Source organism: Dreissena polymorpha, chromosome 12, assembly GCF_020536995.1.
Source record: "Dreissena polymorpha isolate Duluth1 chromosome 12, UMN_Dpol_1.0, whole genome shotgun sequence".
NCBI lineage: Eukaryota > Metazoa > Mollusca > Bivalvia > Myida > Dreissenidae > Dreissena > Dreissena polymorpha.
In genome coordinates this window covers 74,528,474-74,550,025 of record NC_068366.1, presented here as the reverse complement: position 1 = coordinate 74,550,025, position 21,552 = coordinate 74,528,474, and the positions used below count along the sequence as shown (strand labels likewise).

Genomic DNA, 21,552 nt, shown 5'->3' with positions numbered 1-21,552 from the left:
CAATGTCTTCGACATTAATTACCAGGTCAAAAACGCGCTCGGTAACTTTCGTTGCGTTTTAATAATATCTTCGTAATGATGTATACGATAATACCATATATTTTTTTATTTCCTTAAGTCGCCCTGAAACATTATTGAGTGATTTTCGGTAGGCAGGGACTTCCTTCAAACTTAAAATACCATAAAAGCCCAGTTTTCTCAGAACGCGGCTCATTAAGAGCATCGTTTACATAATTTAGTATTTGTACATGGCACCCGGACCGACATAAAATCAAACAATCTGGATTAATAAATGAGTCGCGTTCTGCGAAAACTATGCATAATACATGTGCGTCAAGTGTAGTCCCAGATTAGCCTGTGCAGTCCGCACAGGCTAATCAGGGACGACACTTTCCGCTTAAACTAGATTTTCGGTAAAAAGGAACTTCCTTTAAACGAAAAATACAATTAAAGCGGAAAGTGTCGTCCCTGCGGACTGCATAGGGTAACCTGGGAGGACACTTTACGCACATGCATTATGCCCAGTTTTCTCAGAACAAGACACAAATGTGCACATGCATTGACTGTAGGTGTTGGTATAAATTTATAAGTCCATTTAAAGTCGGACCGATACTGTTTACATACTGTAAAAAAAGTGTATTAAATAACGTTTCACTTAATCTGTCACAATCATAGTTTCATAACAATATCTAATTCCTTGTTGTAAAAGTTGTTTCGACTCCGCTGATATGTGAAAATGCGTCATATTTTTTAATCCACACTTTATGATGTTTACAACAGATCGTATTCGGATAGCCCATGCCGGAAGAAAGATTTGGACTCATTCATCCAAAAGGAAAACAAATTGATTTGAATTCCCTCGTTATGCTTTTCCAAAATGGAAAATTCGATGCAATATGTTAATTTCGTTACATGCCTGACTCGTTCAGCTCTTATTGTAATGATAATTGTATAAAATTTACTTTTAAACACATGTACTTCAATTCCCTGTTTTGAGTATACATTAAACTCGCCTTTCAATCACGCATGCTTATAATAATCGTCAGTGCGCTGCATGGAATCTAAGAAACCATAAGTTTTAAAAAGTGATCTTTTTCGACAGGGGAGTAAACAACCCGTGCCCAACGTTTTACGCCACAATTTAGTTGTCGTTCCTGATTTGCCACGATCTTATATTGTTCTTACATGTATACGTCTATATATCCCATCGATAGTCATCATTCATAAATATTTGTTTTCCTTTAATAAATAATACTGTATTCCTCAATTGTTAATGTACATTAACAATGGAAGAATTCAATATTATTTACTGGAGGAAAATACATATACAATGTATATAGCAAAACGTGTATACTACCTTTAACATACTGTTCTTCACTATTACGAAAAAAAAATGTTCCTCGCGTAAGGTTGTATATTCCATACCTCTCATGCATAGTTTATAGTTTAATACTTCTTTAGTTTTCGAATTCAAAGTTTTAAAATTCTATTTAATTCACTTCAAGTCCATGTGTCGTCTCAGGTTTGCGTCCTCGTAACACCTTACTAACTACCAACTTGAAATGGGCCTTTCTAAAAAAATATAGTGATGTACTGTGAGCTACTCATCGCATCCTTAACCCATTTAAGCCTAGTGGACGCTCCCATCCTTCTAAATTGGATCAATTTATTTCCAAAATTAAGGATGTCTAGTATATTTATTTCTATATTTAGAATATATCTTACAAAAAAATCCTTTAAGCAAACAGCGCAGACCCTGATGAGACTCCGCATCATGCGGCGTCTCATCTGGGTCTACGCTGTTTGCCAAGGCCTTTATCCTAGACGCTAGGCAGAAATAGGTTAAAGGCCCAGCGATTCATTCGGAAACGTCTTGCACTACCTTTATGAACCAGGAAATAAAATAGTTCTATAGGCGACGTCCATACTGGAAATAATCCTGATGAAATAGCTTTCGTTAACGCGCGCGCATATCGCATTATTTTCCCGTGCTGTGCGCATGTCCGATATTGAAAACGAGGCGTGAAGAGACTAGTGCACTACTTGACTTTACCACAGTGTATTAAGAGGATTATAAGATTGTCGATCACGATTGGATAGTAGCATCACATACACTTTTGTTGGAATTTAATAAGTGAGTATTTATTAGAACGTTTTCATGGATTACGTCACAGACATTTTTTATCGTAGTTTTTGCTTGTAATCTGTGTGAGTTTCTTAAATAAAAATTGTACAATTACAGGTGTCTAAATATATTCGGCATGTGCTCTACTTCCTTTTATCAAAATTTAAAAACAATAAAATATACATTTAGACATATTTCTTCACGATAAATGAAAAACAATATTAAGTCAGTTTTATATCAAGACATGTACATTTCTTTATATTTGGTGTGGGTTTACTTTAAGACGGTCTATGTTAGTTTTGTTAATGCCGCAAACTTAACTAGGTAAATACTCAAACTCTGTGATCGATAGACGTTTACGTACCTTTTATAGGTAGATAATCGATGGGTAGACACTAAATTTGATATGAAATTTGAAAGTTTGAAGAGATTGAAAACCTAGGTGTATTATTGCTTTATCTTAGCGGTTAATTTATCCAAAATGGTTGACTGTTATAAAACTGCTTGTTCGAATGAGCGACTTTCAAGCAAATGAAATGAACCACAGAAATATATTGTACTTTTGGATTAAAAATGGTAGTTCAACACGAAAATCCATTGTTACAGATTTCTTAACAGCGTTCGTGTGTGAAACAATATAAAATCTTCATTATTTTCAATGCAAAATTTTAAATCATAAGAAACCTATATCCCCATTTAGATTTTACACAAGGATGTATAGAATTGCAAACAAAATGTTGTTATAGTTTAAGCGGAAAATTGTTGCTAAAACGAGCAATATAACAAAAACGAAACAACTCCGAGTTGTCTTAAAGAGGCACTTGATGCATCGGAAATGAACGCTCACTCACACGGGTTTGTTCGGAGTGTATCATTAAAGCATCGCATACAAGTGTATTTAATGAATATGTCATTCGAAGCACTAATAATCACATTATCCATCATAGACGTATACACATATAAGTCATTAGCACACAAGATCTTAGAAACATGTTTCTTAATGTCACACAAATATTTTTTTTACTGATATATACAACGCTTTTGATTCTCCGTGTTTGTTTACAACATTTTTAAGCGATAGTACCAGCAACAAATGTGTGATTGTTTTCTATTGATTGTTTATGAATATCCATACGAGATACGAAACTATCATTACAATTACCAAGATCTATTTAGTAAGTATGTACCATATATTAACTTTTGCTTTATTGTAATAAAGATGGATTGCGAACAACAGAAAATAAAATAATCAGTGATAACTGTACATAAACAACAATCTATGTGAGTTTGCTGCCTATTCCATGTAAAGTCATTTTGCACATGTTATAGTTCGTACATTTGTATACATGTTTACATAGTTCGTATTTCTATGCATGAAGATATAGTTCATATTTCAGATAAGTTGTTTAATTTTGCGACTGAGATGGAATGGATTACAAGTTAACAATATGAATACCGGTAGTATGATTTGCTCTGCAATTTTGCGGGTTTTAGGTTTCTAAATTCTTGTATACACTTAAATTAAATTTCCGTTCCTGAATGTTAACTGCTGAACGTGTGTAAGTTTTTGTCTTAATAATAAAGCTGATTTCTCGAATGAATTTGCGGTTCTCGTATGGATCGTGCAAAGCAAGTGGCCGCTAACCCATGACGCATGTGTCAATGCTATCCGAAAATTGCTATCCGAACATCAATGATCTTGATGGTCACCCTGATAATTAGAGATTATAAAGCTCGTTCTACTCACTTTAGCGGATATCTTAATTAGACTGCGCCCGATTGCATATATTACACTTATAGGCCGTCCTACTTAGCGAAGTGGTTTATACACTTGCCTCTCCTATTCGGCCCGGGTTCGCCTGACTTCGGCGCACATGAGTGTGGTTAGTGGTCATTATATCGGACATCTAGAGTTTTCTATGTGTAATATGGTTTCAGCTTACAGCAAAAGACCATTACGTTTCAGATTCAGTAAACAATAAATAGCTGGATATAGTAGATAGTATTCAATATTCTTCAATATTCTTCGCTTAAGTTGAGCAAAAAGGTGAATAATTCAGATGTTCTTTGACATACCATGGGCCTTCGCATAATGCAGCATGTGGCTGATGACTAATTTAAACAAATAATTACATACATCGATATAATAGAAAACAAGCAAGTAGGGCGTCAAGTTTAATTTTGTTTACAAGAATTTAATTCAAGTCAAAATATGTGCGATCTTATATTACATGTTTTCCGGTTTCCGCTATCAAATATTGTGATTCTTTCTTCTTTAAGACTCAACCTCAAAATTATTTAAATATGATTTTTTCTAAATGACTCTCGTCGTGCGGAAATGGGTCTTACGGTTTATGCGGCCAGCGTAGCTCCAGACTAGCCATTCGCACAGGCTGGTCAAAAGCTACACTGTCCGCTAATGAGGCCACGAAACCTTGCGTATTTTTTTTTTATAGCGGTCAACGTTGCTCTTTACCGCGAATGCGCAGGCTGGTCTCAAGCTATGCTGGTCTATATGGCATAATGCCTATTTTCGCATGACGTGGGTAATATAAATACGTCACACAATATTACGCGTAACCTAAGTGTATACTATATAGCATGCTGGTTAAAACAATGCCTAAACAGTCATAAGCATTTTCATGTTATATAGTATAGGCCACCGTTAACGTTTGTGTATAGTTAAGATTATATTAAATGTATGTATAAATTTGCATAATAAGTTGCTATGATGATTAATATAAATAACTGAAATCGGATACTTCCGTTACATATACACAATATGCAAAGTATCGTAAGTATTTATAGTCGATAGCCGAGTATCTATTGTGAATATATTATTATGCGTTAAATGGTATGACAAATTTACATTTTCTTAACTACATTGACCATTTTACGTCTATTTGGTGCACCAAAGAATACCGAACGTGTTCCATTGTGGGAATGGAATGTATCTAAATTAGCATTCAATTGAGGTCATACTGATTACTTTCCTGTGAAATTTACATTTTGATAATCAAGCGGTCGTTGAATTCTTACGTAGCCGGTGCGGCTATCTACAACAGGCATGTCAACCGTTCACGCTGTTTTAAAGCTGCCAGGTAGACTAAATCGAAAGATAGATGATCTTTATCAACCACAGAGCAAAAACAACTATGCCGGCTAAAACCAATCAGCGGCTCAAGACTCAACACCATTTATAACCCTTTACCACTTAGATACGTATTTTCATGCACGTGTAGTCCCTTAGAAAGTTGTATTAAATTTAAGACCTTTCTTACTTGATTCAAGTTTTGAAGGCTTCATCTCCAAACCTTAGATACTGATGAGCAGCAAACAGCATAGAACCTGAACAGACTGCGAGATACTCGCAGGCTTTTCATGTTTTATGCTGTTTGCACATAGCCATTTCCACTTTGACTCTGAGTGGGAAAGGATTAAAACACACGTTATCTAGATCAACATAAAGTGCGCCTCCGAACAAACAGTATAGCACATGACTTCCATCATGAGGATCGTGAGTTCAATCCCTGGCCCTGACTGATTTCTTATTCGGGCATTGTTTGATAAAATGAAAACAAACCAGCATTTATGCAAGCATCTCGAGTATACAACAGGCCAATTCGACTCTGGTCGAAGTTTTTAATGACTTTGTTATTATTTGTTACTATGTCGTTTTGCGTAGGAATCTCATTAAAGTTTTGAAAAAAAAATTTTTTTAAAGAGGTTCGTTTATTCGTTGTACGTGTGAGTACAGGATATTTTATAAATGTTGAAAGTAAAAATCATGAAACAAAAAAGGTTGCTTCAGCAAAAAAAAACACCATATAAACATAATTAGCAATAACCAACAAAATTGTTGAAAATACAACATACATTCGCTTAAATACCCAGTGAAGGCCAGGTCAAACGCTGGATGAATTTATATGAGCAGAACAAATGTTTAATAATCTTAAATCATATTTCATTTTTACTCAATAACCAGCATTTAATACGAAAACGACACTATCGCTTTAATGTTTAATTTCCTGTTTACATTTTTCCTTATATGTAAGATAACTTATGTGAGATATAATCGTGGTCAGCAAAAGTCAAGCCGTCAATGTCGACAAAATCAAGTAAGTCTGGAATAATTTTGTTTCGTATCTCGTGTAATGGTTTGTTTAAACAATCTCAGATTGATCAACTTCCAATAATTTTAATTTTGATTTCGCTATATTAAAATGTCAATTGCAAATATTTAGGTCAAAATACTCCGTTTAATGGTCTAGTTCGCGATGCTAGCTATCTTCCGTATAACACATTCAATTACTTATTGTTTTCTCTAATGCTAGGATTACTTTATATTCATGTCATGACATTATTTCTATATATTATTTTACGAGAAACTTTCCTTTAAACTTATTTGCGATGTTTACCTTTAAAACATATGTAATGCTATTTAATTGTACGTTACTGGTGAAAGCAAAAAAGTATACATGTAGTATAAAAAGTAAAAGCGGTATTTGGGGAAATAAAATGCCTAACACCATATCGTATTTTATAGTACGCTAAGTTTATTCTAGGCATATAATGCAGCTCGACTTTATGGTATATCCGTTGCGCGATGCTATATTTGCTATTAGTGTACCAAGTCCAAGAACAAAAATGTATCGATGCGAATGTCTGAATGTAGCGTTTTTAATTTTTAGTCTCATCAAGTAGCAGTTTAAAAGCAGTTTTGTTTATATTAAATGTGCGCATGTTTTTGAATGTGAATGGATTAACTGCGCCACGACGTGTGAACATTGGTTCTATGCCATATGTAGCCAGCATAGTTCAAGACAAGCCTGCGCATCCGCACAGTCTTGTCAAGAGCAACCATGTGTACATGAAAGTAGCGCAATTGTTCGTGGTCTCATTTGTTGATAAGCGGACCGGAGAAGCTCCTGACCAGACTTAGCTTATGCATAATTATTTTATGCTGGCCATGCGCTACGCTTGCGTATATGGCATGGCGCGTCTCAAATGTAAATGGGCCGTTCTCTGTGAAAAGGGGATTTAATGCATGTGCGTAAAGTGACGTCCCTAGATTAGCCTGTGAAGCCTTCACAGGGTAATCAGGGATGACATTTTCCGCTTTTATGATATTTTTGTTTAAAGAAAGTATATTCTAACAAAAATGCAGTGTAGGCGGAAAGTGCTGTCCCGTGTTTGGCCTGTGCGGACTGCGCAGGCTAATCTGGGACGACATTTAACGCACATGATAACCCCCCCCCCCCCTTTTCACAGAGCGAGCCTCAAATGTAAATGTTCTACCGGTAAAGTGTTGCAAACGCTTCTTTCGGTGTATACAAATAGCCGGTGGCGAGCGTGTGCGTCACTGCATACCTTCAGCTCCTAACAATTCTGAATCTTAATAATTTCTATTAACGCTTTTGGAATCTTTGCCAGTTAAAGTAAATTGGGACAGTTTGAATAATATTCATGTTTACGGATCTATATGTTTCGATTATTCACTTATCTTAGAATGTTCACATGACGTACCAAGTACCTAGCTACCCTATTATGTTTTGTCTAGTAACCTGAATAAAAACGTAGTTCTATATGGTGACTTGCATTCATATATCGCGATTAATATAAAGTCTATTTAGCAGATTGTATCTCATTAGACGGCTTTGTCCCTCGTTGCCATGACATTTATGCGCATTATACGACGCCTTTTGATCCATATTGGACCTGACATTCATTACTAATCACTCCAGGGACCCATGTCAATTGTCCATGAATTATTAAACGTGCAAATGTGTCGCGCATAAACAATTAGCACGGGAAAATGTCTCCGCTCACTGATGTTGGTGTGCGTCACATAAAGCACGTAACTGAATGTGGCTCTATTAACAAGCGTATTATCTTAATTGTATGAGTCTCGACCGAGAAGAATTAATTGAGTTCAGTCGAACATTTTGCAAAGAATATTCGTAATATCAAATAAAATGTATGTATTTCGTGGAATGAACGGCGTTAATGAAATTTAAGGTGTGAACAATATATGTATGTGTTGAGAGACTTTCAGATGCTGTCTGATGTTTGCGGAGCACATATATAATTGGTCTTTTTTATTGTTCCATGTGCGTATTTTCACTTCATTAATGAAGAGTGCAAATAACTGTAATGCATGTTTACTAAATATCATAGAAACAAATAAGTATAATGTAATCAGTTAGTACTCAAAGGGACTGTCAACCACGACGACGATGAAAAGAAAAGTTGTAAAATACCTTTTTTTTACAATTATTAGTTTATATTGATTAAAATATCAAGATTGGTATATTACATTACTTGGAAAAAGTTGTTAAGTTTTCATATTTTCAGTATATTCGGTAATAAATTTACTGGGTATGTCTACCAGGTAATTATACCAGTCAACTATAAATAACGCCAGTAGATTGATCATCATCGTCACGTGGTAAACCTAGGAATGCAAATTGTGCATGCGTAGTGAACTGTATATATTTTGTATATAAAATGATCAATCTACTTGCGTTATTTATAGTGTGTATATCGTCATGTCACCTATTTTCGCGATGTACTTTCGATTTCACATCGCGAAATTTTATTACCGAATATACTGAAAATATGAGCTTTTTTCAAGTAATGTAATATACCAAGTCGTGATATTTTAATCAATATAAACTTATAATTGTAAAAAATACGGTATTTTACAACTTTTCTTTTCTTCGTCGTCGTGGTTGACAGTCCCTTTAAAGGAAACACAAAATATGTACAAATCGTAGCTGGAATTTCATGATACAATAAAATAACAGAAATAACTGTTTAATGGTTTTTAATATGCTCTCGTATTGAACATAACACTTTGACAGATGCGATAATACAGATTTGATGATCATCAATACGAAATTAAACTCGTCGCGTCGATCTGAATAAAAACTTAGAAAATAAAATTAGTAACAACTGAGTGGAACATGCGTTTCTAAATGCAAACGTATTCTACTATAGAAACATGTAGCCCTTGTTCATGTGTTTCACATGGTGTACATGCATGTCCTCATGGACGCATGTAATTTGTCAGATCTTATTGCAAATGCTAAGGCGAAATAAAACCTCCATTATTCAGTAATAAAGGTTTACTGCATTGTCATTTTCAAAGTACTTCTTATGGATCGCACTTAGGAACATTGACTGTTTATTGGTTGTTACAGGCTTTATTCAGACAAGAGATGAGACATTCTCTTGCCGTTTCTTATTCTTTGGAAAACATCTCTAAACATGTTATGTTTTTTTGCGCTGTAGAAAAGATTCACTTCAAACTACGCTTCCTAAATAACGAAACTACAGAAATAATCAAACAAATGAATGAACACCCAGTTTTATTATAAATCGAGACATGATTAATTATTATAATTTAATAAACATTAATATTTCAAATGTATGGGCCATGTTGTAATTATGTGCTGTACTTGTAAATTTGCATATACGAACGCATCATGATTATCACCACAGTCTGTGATATATATATATATATATATATATATATATATATATATATATATATATATATGAGCTGTGCTTTGTAAAAAGTGGGTTTAATGCATGAGCGTAAAGTGTCGTCCCAGATTAGCCTGTGCAGACGCAGTGGCTAATCAGGGACGACACTTTCCGCCTTAACTAGATCTTTGCTGAGAAGAGACGTTCTGTAAACGAAAACTACCATAAAAGCGGAAAGTGTCGTCTTGATTAGGCTGTGCAGATTGCACAGGCTAATCTGGCACGACACTTTACACACATGCATTAAACCCCCTTTTCACAGAGCACGGTCCATTTTTTTATTTTTGTGTCTAATAACTAAATTGATATGATCGTATTTTTCATTTCTTCGAGAACAACAAAGTGAAGCCAGCTACACCGCTAAAAAAAATCGTGAATCGAGTCTAAGTGTAAAGTTTCAAAGTATTAAAGCTTACCTGTATATTAACGACACAGGCGAAGTGCAGGGCTTATCAGTCATCACGTGCAGTGCACGTGCTAAGTATATCTTTGATATCTTTCTCCTCGGGTCGGTGATGAGTCCTTATCTACCAAATGGATCTTCTTGATTTCTAGCAATTTAGTGGTTTTGGAGCTCGTTTATTTACGGTGCTGAAAGATGGGGTTTGAGATGAAGCTGTCTGTATGTCAGTGGTTTCCGTTTTGAGTTATCTCATCGATAGGAGGTTTGTTCTCGACATTTAACCAATTAATGCCTAGTGGACTCTCCTACCCTTCTAAATTTGATCAATTTATTTCCAAAATTAGGGATCTCTAGAATACGGTACGATTCCCTTATTTCGAGCATAACCTAATTTCGATCACTTTGTTTACATTAAGAATGCGGCTCTCGTGATGATGTCACACGCATGCGCTCCGAGTATTTTGTTTTACTTATATTACTACGCTTGAAAATAATTTTAGACACGACTAATATAAGGAGAAAAACCAGATTAATTGTATTTAAAAATCTTACTTCAACTAAAATAATCCAAATTCGGTACTCTTCATTAAACTTGCACACAAATTGCAGACCACTGCCCTAGTTTAAACCCAACAAATTCATGTATTTGATTTATTTAAATGATTTTTTTTCACGATTCCCAGAAAATGTTGCATGGAACAATCTGTGAACGTACATCGCGAAAATAGGTTACATGACAATATACACACGTTCAGTGGGTAAGCACTGTCCCGATTGGATGATAATTTTATCAAATCTTTTAATAGTAACATATATTTGCCAAAATTTTATTTAAACAAATTGCGAGCGTTATTTCTTTTTCAACTCTTGAGCACATTTTCGTGTCAATGTTGCTCAAAAGAAGATCGACAGATAAAACAGAAACTTTTTAAATGGTAAATAGAAGATATGAAAAAAGTTAAATTAATCTTTCATTTTCTCTAAATTTGTTCAGTTAATAGAATTTTCAAAGTTTTGTTGACCTCCTGCCTATTGCAATCGAGTACTCTCGCTTTTCGGATGTGACCTCTCGACTCAAGGTAAACAACGCGCGTAGTGTATGTCATTTGCGGGTGTGTATGGAACTATCGTCTTTGCGTGGTTAAACAGGCTGCAAATAAACAATTTTGACATTGGTTGAACGGGAATAAAATAAATCTTTAAAGGTACATCGTTTATTGCGGCATTGTTTGAATTAATTCAGAAATATTTTAGCTGTTTCCTTAACCGCTCGACTCAATGTAATTGGAGGATATTTATTTATAAATTTAGAATATTTCTTACAGAAATTCCTTTAAGCAAACAGCGCAGACCCTGACGAGACGCCGCATCATGAGTTAATTATCGAACACAAATAATGTTATTTGATCGTACCAATACTATTGCACAATACACGTACGCGTTACCGTTAAAGATGTAAAGGAGTTAGTTTGAAAAAAAACACATTTACTACTCTAGTCGTTGATACAAACAAAATGATAACTTTACAATTCACCAAACCGTACAATTCGTCGGACAAGTTCGGACTGCATAAATGAAAAGGACATTGGTGCGAAAATAACCTAAGTGCCTGTGTGTTTTAATAAAAGTGCGGGCTGCACAGGCTAGTATGGGACGACACTTTACGCACATGAGTATAAGTGTGGTTTTCATACAGCGCGGTTCAACTGTTATTTTCGTTTTGATTGTGAAACGCTCAGTGCTCACCCCTTCAATTCAGGTACCTTAAGTCAAGCGCGCACAGGTGTAAACCTTTCCGCTAAAGATAACACATGAAACTATTTGAAAAGATAACTAGAATATTTAATATCTTTTCCAGACACACGTTTTTTTTCGTATAGTTTGTAGTCAGACGAACACAGTATATACGTGTTTAGGGGAAATCCGGTTGTATGCCTGTAATCAGTGAAGACATGGGTTAAATATTTTATTGACATCCAAGAAAAGGCAATTCTCAAAGTAAACATTGCATAGATGATTGGACCGAATAAACAAAACAGTATGCCGCTTTCCCTTGCGACGGAGACAGTTTCTTAATACGATATTCGTTCAGTCGTTTGAGCGGCTGCGTTTGGGTAATAAAAATAATACATAACAACAAGCGTAAATGTGACTTACTTTCTGTTAACTTGGATATGATTATAATACTAGCAGTATATGTTGTTTGATAAATCAGTAGTATTCATTGACCACGCGCTTTCTTTATAATATTGAAACTGATCTCCACAAAAAAATGTACGGCCAGCATTTTATTTGTGTAAAAATAATATTCCTTAGAACACATGTATAAGTAAAAGTAATTAAATAACATATCAAATATGATTTAAAAAAAACTAATATCTTACCGCTTAGGAAACAAATCTTATGACATATAGTTGACTCTATTGTGATCGAGAGCAAGTTAACTGCGTGCGATGTTTTACTGGAAGCCATGTCTCACACTGTGTTTAGGCGAGAGCGAGTTAAGTGAGAGTGATGTTTTACTGGAAGCCATGTCTCACACTGTGCTTAGGCGAGAGCAAGTTAAGTGAGAGTGATGTTTTACTGGAAGCCATGTCTCACACTGTGCTTAGGCGAGAGCAAGTTAAGTGAGAGTGATGTTTTACTGGAAGCCATGTCTCACACTGTGCTTAGGCGAGAGCGAGTTAAGTGAGAGTGATGTTTTACTGGAAGCCATGTCTCACACTGTGCTTAGGCGAGAGCGAGTTAAGTGAGAGTGATGTTTTACTGGAAGCCATGTCTCACACTGTGCTTAGGCGAGAGCAAGTTAAGTGAGAGTGATGTTTTACTGGAAGCCATGCCTCAAACTGTGCTTAGGCGAGAGCGAGTTAAGTGAGAGTGATATTTTACTGGAAGCCATGTCTCACACTGTGCTTAGGCGAGAGCGAGTTAAGTGAGAGTGATGTTTTACTGGAAGCCATGTCTCACACTGTGCTTAGGCGAGAGCGAGTTAAGTGAGAGTGATGTTTTACTGGAAGCCATGCCTCAAACTGTGCTTAGGCGAGAGCGAGTTAAGTGAGAGTGATGTTTTACTGGAAGCCATGTCTCACACTGTGCTTAGGCGAGAGCGAGTTAAGTGAGAGTGATGTTTTACTGGAAGCCATGTCTCACACTGTGCTTAGGCGAGAGCGAGTTAAGTGAGAGTGATGTTTTACTAGAAGCCATGTCTCACACTGTGCTTAGGCGAGAGCGAGTTAAGTGAGAGTGATGTTTTACTGGAAGCCATGTCTCACACTGTGCTTAGGCGAGAGCGAGTTAAGTGAGAGTGATGTTTTACTGGAAGCCATGTCTCACACTGTGCTTAGGCGAGAGCGAGTTAAGTGAGTGCGATGTTTTACTAAAAGCCATGTCTCACACTGTGCTTAGGTGAGAGCAAGTTAAGTGAGAGTGATGTTTTACTGGAAGCCATGTCTCACACTGTGCTTATGCGAGAGCGAGTTAAGTGAGAGTGATGCTTTACTGGAACCCATGCCTCACACTGTACTTAGGTGAGAGCAAGTTAACTGAGTGCGATTGGTTTTTAAGCAGTGTCTCACAATGTGCTTAGAAACATTGTGTATGGTAGAAATTAATGTTTGCACACGCGTCATAATCGTGTATTTTTTATATGTTCGAGATGTTTATAATGCTAATCATAAACCTTAAACAAATGTGATTTTTATAAGTACAAAAATGTAATACCAACGTGATGATCTTACTTATCTCCGATATTTCTTTCTCAAAATTAAAAATATTTACGATTACTTTATAATTATTTTATTTATATTGTGTCTTTGATCAAATGAAAAATTACTTTCTACCAATTAAAATGTATCTGTTTCCGATATTGATTAAGCAAACCGGATAGTTTCTTAAGCGCTGTAAATTTCAAAAGAAAGAAAGAATTTTTATGCGATCGATACATATGTATGAAAAGTCAACTAGTATCCAATTTCGATTTGAACAAAGCAACGTCGAGGTAAATCATCAAAAAAAGACTCGTCCCGTTCTATTGATATGTAACACGACGATGCTTAAATAAAACGAATAGGTTTCATGAATGGGATATTGATACGCTTGTGTGAAATCCATTTTAGTTCTTAAGTATTCCTTTATCGATCTTAATATTTAAATATTCAGTGTTTTGTACAAACGATTTTAGACAATGTTTTTGTGTTAAAAGTAGTAATGCAGTATTGTTAGTTTTACATAGAATACTGGGTGTCCCGAACAAATGCAATACGAATGGACCCTAATATGGTTAATGAAAAAGTCACTTTCACTGTGTGGTCAGCATTGAAGATTGGTACGAAATATTGATGCAATCAACGTGGATGCAATTGTGTCTTGTTCTGTGAAAATTGGGCAAAATGCATGTGCGTAAAGTGTCGTCCCAGATTAGCCTGTCCAGTCCGCACATCGTACGGGACGACACTTTCCGCTTTAATGGTATTTTTCATTTAAAGAAAGTCCCTTTTTACAGAAAATCTAGTTTAAGCGGAAAGTGTCGTCCCTGATTAGCCTGTGCGGACTGCACAGGCTAATCTGGGACGACACTTTACGCACATGAATTTTGCTCAATTTTCACAGAACAAGACACAATTTATTGATACAATCAGAAATTGCTGATGTTCACAATATAATATTTAGTAAATTCAGTCAAAGGATGCTGAACTGTTGATTTAATATCATTTAAATATGTTGCATTTTTAAAATGATGGTTTACATGCTTTTATACAGAACAATACATGTATCATAAACAAACTGCTGAACCTGAATGCGTTTCATTTTCCTCAGTTGCATTTCCTTGGCAACGCTTTCGAGTTACCGTCTTGTGCAATATCGAAATGCATTGTATACTAAGGACAGGGTAAGACATAGTTCTGTATTTGTATTCAATATTTGACAGAAAAATGTGTATAAGTTTAGCTAACAAAATAAAATTCAAATAATGAAAACTGTATTATTGCTGTTATAAATCATAATATTTACTTTAATGGGATTCAATAAATTGTAATAATAATAATAATAATAATAATAATAATAATTATAATAATTCTTCTTCTTTTCCTGATTATTATTATTATTATTATTATTATTATTATTTATAATTATTATTATCATTATTACTTTAACTGTTACTATTATTATTATCTTATTATTATTATCATGTATTATTATTATTATATTATTATTATTTTCAATACGCATCAAACGCCGAAAATGCATATGCTCACGTTTTTACTCGTCGCACAACCGTCAATCATACAGCGATTAAAAGTTCATAATGCGTCTTCTGTACTGTAACAGGGTGATTGGTTTGCACTTGTTTTAACGCGAACTGTGATGTATTAAAATTGGATCGTTTTTATTGACATAAATATGCATGACGTATGCAGATTTCTGCGTTGCAACGCAGCTTGAATATGGTCTACTAATTGGTTAATACCAACTTTTTCCCGGAATAGGGATGTTTCGAAGAGGTACAAAAATAATCAGTTTATGTTTTTTTGTTTTTTATTGATAAGAAGTATATTCAATTGTCATGTAAATGCGTGTTCTCTTAAATCTAAAGTAAAACATACATGCAATCAGTTTGTTTTTAGTCAGGATTGCCTCTAGTAGAATTTCGCTGCCATGAGGATAATGCAAAAACAGTAATAAAAATATCATAGTCATTCAGACAAAATTGAAATCAACTAAATTTTGATTTGAACCTTATAAATACGTTGATCAATATTAAAAACCGCAAGTTGTAAACCTATGAAGGGCTAAGAGATATCGAGTTTTACTGGTAAAACGATGCGACATGCATTGTTTATTTTGAAAGAATACTTTACTCGTGATATGTTGTGATGTGATTTTAAAGGGGTTTACATGTAGTTTAGTTTAACAGTCTGAACCGATTTTAACACACCTCAAAACAGTAATTCATGACTTAAGAAGATGGCAAGTTCTAACTCGTACAAAGAGTGGTTGTAAAATTAGCCATAATAATAGTTAAACAATTTGCGCGATGAAACACAATTTGATTTTTGAAGGCCTAAAATATAATAACGTTTCAACCATCATGTATGAACATGGATTTAGTTGTTAAATGAAATCAGTATCACACCTTTAAACTCTCTTTTGCCAACGGAAGAAAAACAAACAAAAAAATGATAACAATGCGCTTGAGAAACTTGAGGTATCAGAATGAATTAAACATATTTGACGGGCTCGATGAAAAACCGCTGTAAGTGCTGGTCTTTTTTATGTCAAATGCATAAAGTCACAACGAACGCCTAGTTCTGGAACACTTATCGAACGTGTGTACGATTGAGCATCGCTTTGTGAAAATGGAGTTTAATGCATGTGCGTTCATTGTTGTCTCAGATTAGCTTGTGCATAGGCTAATCGGGACGACACTTTCCGCTTTTATTTTATTGAATTTTTCGTTTAAAGGATGAATGTTCTTGACGCATATACAGTCGAGGCGGAAAGCGTCGTTCCTGATAAGCCTGTTCGGACTACACAGGCTAATCTGGGACGTCACTTTACGCACATGCATTAACCGTTTTCTCAGAGTGCGAATATTAGCGATTACAAATGTTGCCGTCTGATTTCAGGGACCTACCACGGTATGTCGCAGGAGCTTCTAGATCTGGAGGAGCTGGTTCGAGTATGGGTCAACGACTTCCCGCTCGACAAGAGCCAGCGCAAAGATGCGGACGACATCGTGTCCACTGATATCAACTGGAAACACGTGCGCATTCACCACGGAAACACCGAGTATTACGATCAGGTGAAGCAGTCCACTCCGAAGACGCACGTGCTCTTTACCGCGCATTTCACGAACGACACCGATCAGGAGCAGGTGTACACGTTGAAGACGGAGCGAACGACGAAATCAACGTGCAACATAATGATGGAAAAGTGCTACACGATTGGATTTAACCTAGAAATTAAGCTGTGCCCGCCGAATCCGGTCATACAGGCGAACGCTGGGTTCAAAGGTGAAATGTCCGTGAAAAAAGCCGACGAGGAGTCGTTCGAGGAACAACTCGTCTGGTCAGTGGATAATCAGATAACTGTTCCGCCAAAATACAAAACTAAGGCTGACCTAGTGCTGAAAGAGGACGAGTACACAAGTCACTTCAAATGCGAAACTAAATTTGAGGGGAAAATCCACGTGACTCTGCGGAGCAAAAAGGACAACACGCCTATCACCACAATAACTGGTGACGTAAGACACATATTCCGTTCCGACCAAGGCTTCAGGGTCGATAAGACTGGAATTTACTACGTATCCCAAGGGAGATGTAAATGTCGGTTCGGAATAGAGCAGCACGTCAAACTGAGCCAGATAGCACTGAAAGACGCCGTAGAAACAGACGAAAATGAAAACTCGAGTTAGGGAAGAAAACGTGTGTAGTTTGAATAATTAACTTTAGCTTTATACTTAGGCGTTGCTGTTAGCTAACCTGAAATATTCCCACCAGAGTTAAAACGGCGATTGAAATGAATAATATGATGTCGTAGGAATATAGGGTATTTCAATGTAAAAATTAAAATGGTGCTAGACATGGCTAAAACAGAAAGTAATGTCAATCATATGACAATTGTTTGACAGCGTACGATGTAAATACATTGAAAAACAAAAATATATTAACTGCGGAATCAAACTTGTTTGACATTTTCCTGTCAAACCATTTAAATGATTTACATGAGAATTAAAAATTTAGTGAAACATTCCTCTGTATTGCAAGTTAAAATGCATCGAACATTATTTTGTTAAAAACTGTTCACATCGCTATTTAAATATTGTCAGTTGTCCAGTCAGAATTTGCCAATAACACATCGATTTTTGTACTTTGGTCCTAAGGGCATACATCAAAATACAGTGAGCTTTATGTATTTTTTAACAAATCGTTTATTTTATCCAACAAACATATACATTATACTTAATAACCACTAATACAGTATACAATGTAACATGTACTTAAAATTTGAATAAATATGATAGTATGATCCGCTGTGTGTGCCTTCAAGGAAAGCGAGCATCCTAAAACTGGTGGACATAGATACAATGTTTTGTGTATTTTGTTTGAACTTTCTACAAATATATCTTGTAAATCTTGCAGTTAGTGGAGCATCTTTTTGAAAAACTGCACATTTAGCACCTATTCACAAATAATTATGTTGTTTCACTTTGTATATCGCTTTCTGGGCAGCAATACCAATGAGATCGAAAACCGAGTTTGAGGGACCGATAATAAATCGTATTAAAACACGCTAGTATTTGTGCATAACCATAAATTTAGTATTTGTGCATAACCATAAATTATACAGTATTGACCAATAATTGTTAATTGACATCGACGTGAGCGCGTTAATTGGCGAAATTATCGCTGACAGTATCAGTATAGTGAGACTGAACAGTCACAGGTTTAACACGTAGAGTTGTCATCGAAGTATTTATAAACTGTACTTACCCTCAGGCAGGTTTTAATTGATGGATGGCAATTCCGTGCGGATGACAAATGTATACATATAAATATACACTTAGTCTAGTTTTTCAATTAAGACGTTAACGTTTGTTTTATTGACTTAAAAGAGTGTTTAACCTATTGATTAGAAACATTACTTTACAAATTTATACAATATGAAACACGGGGGAAATCCTGTAAATTTGATAAAAATACCTTGAAGAAAACAAAATGACAAACAAGTAGGAACATTAAGGTGGATGGGTACTAAAGAGCCTTTTATAGTATGCGTCTACTTACACAAACATAATTTCTGACTATTTAATACTATGTTTTATCGGTGGAAATTAGTTGCGAGTATGGCAAAAAGTTATAATAATAATTATTATTAAAACACTGTTAAATTAGCGCATCACTTTATTATTTCAGTAATTCAGATCTGGATATTCTACCTTGGCATGTAAGTAACGTGCTGTTTACATTTGATATGCGATGCGCATATTCCAGATCCAAGTTGTTGGTAAGCGCATTTTATCTGAAATGTCAATTCATCGGTAGATATAAAACAATACAGAGTTGTAGGGAATTTCTAATTAAACTTACAATTTACAAATTGGCTGACTGAAACTAAATTGTGCTTAAGAATGTTGCTGCATAAAAATAAAAATATGATAAAATGATTAACACTTTAAAATCAAAGGAATCAAATGCTTTGTATTAAGTCTTTATTTTGAAAAAAATATATATCCATTCACGCCCTATACAATAGCTCGCGTTCAGAGAATTAAGAAAGAATCTCCGACCAGAGACACTTTGCGCACAACGGTCACGAGGGACCATACTGAGAATATGTGAACGCCAAAGTGGGACTTTGCTCGGACAAATCCGATTCATAGCGTGCCAATTCTCTGTTTGTTTCCTAATTGAAAATCCGACATTAGGTCGAAGTCGAGACGCTGTTAACTGTTTTCGACGCCTCATATTGCGTCCATCTTTCAAGTATTGATTCAACGCGATATATCTTCGGGAGGGGGGTGGGGGGGGGGGATGAACTCAGTAAGATTCAAGACGTATTTTTTTCAACGAAACCGTTTTTGTTTTTGACAAAATAACTTAACGGCCACAATCGGCATGCAGTTTGAGTTATCCTACATGCGGACAATGTTATGGTGTTCTATGTTTTCAGAGATTATAATATGGTGAATACCAAATACTTGAAAACGTGGATTCCTCTATTCCAGAAATGTCCAATTTAAAGACACAAACGCTGACGAATGTGTAAATATATAATTTATATGAGCCATGGGGGGGGGGGTTGTTCATGTGCGTAAAGTGTCGTTCCAGATTAGCCTGTGCAGTCCGCACAGGCTAACCACGGACGACACTTTCCGTTTAAACTAGATTTTTGTTAGGTAGACACTTTCTTTAAACGGAAAATTTAAAAGCGGAAAGTGTCGTCCCGGATAAGCCCGTGCGGACTGCACAGGCTTATCTGGGACGACACTTTACGCACATGCATTAAACCCTTTTTTACAGAGCGAGGCGCATATGCCGATAAGCGTTGTATAAATAAGTAAATAAAATTGATAGAAATAAAAGACAGGTGTGATGAAACAACCAGAGATAAAGGCTAAATATGTTTTATTAATGTAAAAGTGAACTTAAATAAGGCATGTCCGGATATATGTTTTTATCAACGTAAAGTGATAATATTTGTAAATTGTGTATTCCAATGCGCGGTATATCTAAAGCTGGTCCTATTGTTCTTGTCTCAGCCTCGATGGCATAACATTTTACATCTCGGCACCAACCATCTTTTCTCTAAGACTTTGTTTCTCGTATACTTAAATACGCGTGGCAAATTCTCTGATCCAATACAGCATAACGCAAGCAGCAGAAAACGAACAAAAACTTTAAGCCTGATTAATGATAGATAGAGTCGCCGCTCTAGAATAATTAAAACAAATATCATCACAAACTGCTAGAAGTTTTGAGGCTTAAATATCTACAGTAATCAATAACAGCTAAATTCAGATCAATACCTCTGCTTATGTAGTTATTTTTCTCGAAGTTGTCATTGACACGAAAAGAATGCAACAATATTCTACACTGTTTATTTGTCAAACAGTTTTGGAAAAAGCATTACAAGCCATCACGCAATAAAACACAGTATGGACATCAAATGTAAGGATTAGTGTTATGGCTCACAAAATGTGCCAATGCCAAAATAGGTGTTGGTCATCGAATAGTAATCACTTATACAGTGAGTTCTGATTAGCACATGAAAAATGTTCTAAATGAGCAGCTATCAACCGATATATTAAACCTATACATTATCTTTATGGAAAGGATGCAATCACCTAATCTATGTTACAACCCTGACATTATATAACGACTGCTGTGGATGTTGACTTGTCTAACTCGTGTAATTGAAACGTCTGTAGCGTGGATAAGTGAAAGAGGTACACACAGTAAATATGCAATTGCATTGTCGATCGGTTCAAGGAATGTCACGAAGTGTATAAAATAGGGTTTGGTGTGTAGTTTACTTAAAGTAGCGTCCTTGTGTCCTAGCGATGGATTACGTTTTTCTAGTCTCATGAACCATTACAACATGTTTGCCAATTTCTCGTAACCCAGTTTTGCTGCAAATGCACTAATATCTCGTGAAGAATTTTCTGTAAAAAAACACAACACAATCGCAATTCTCTTGGCCTGGAAATAAACTTCAGCTTTCAAATCAACTCGGGGCTTCAATGTCCGTTGTACTATGAATCTAAAGTCATAAAATGTCATAAAAAAAACAAGTATACAAGGAAATCAAATCAGTAACAAAGGAAGAGCCAAGTAAAACAATACCAATTCATAATCATATTGACGGGTGACATCACCACACAATGAACGTATGACTACAAGTATTGAACAACTGACGAGGAACATATCTCATTTAACCCATTTATGCCTAGCGTCTAGAAAAAAAGCCTTGGCAA

General features: G+C 35.6%; 1 protein-coding gene across 2 annotated transcripts; it reads left to right on the top strand.

Moving 5' to 3' along the window:
- Positions 1 to 1,970: 1,970 nt before the first annotated feature.
- LOC127853347 (uncharacterized) lies at positions 1,971 to 18,104 on the top strand. Of its 2 annotated transcripts, none has more exons than XM_052387804.1 (2): positions 1,971 to 2,134; positions 16,703 to 18,104. In XM_052387804.1, exon 2 carries the CDS (start codon positions 16,717 to 16,719, stop codon positions 17,488 to 17,490), a length of 774 nt encoding a protein of 257 aa, XP_052243764.1. In that variant the 5' UTR covers positions 1,971 to 2,134; positions 16,703 to 16,716; the 3' UTR covers positions 17,491 to 18,104. The 2 variants fall into 2 exon arrangements, with proteins under 2 accessions (XP_052243764.1, XP_052243762.1); XM_052387802.1 differs by lacking the exon at positions 1,971 to 2,134 and adding an exon at positions 6,116 to 6,243.
- The last annotated feature ends 3,448 nt before the right edge of the window (positions 18,105 to 21,552 follow it).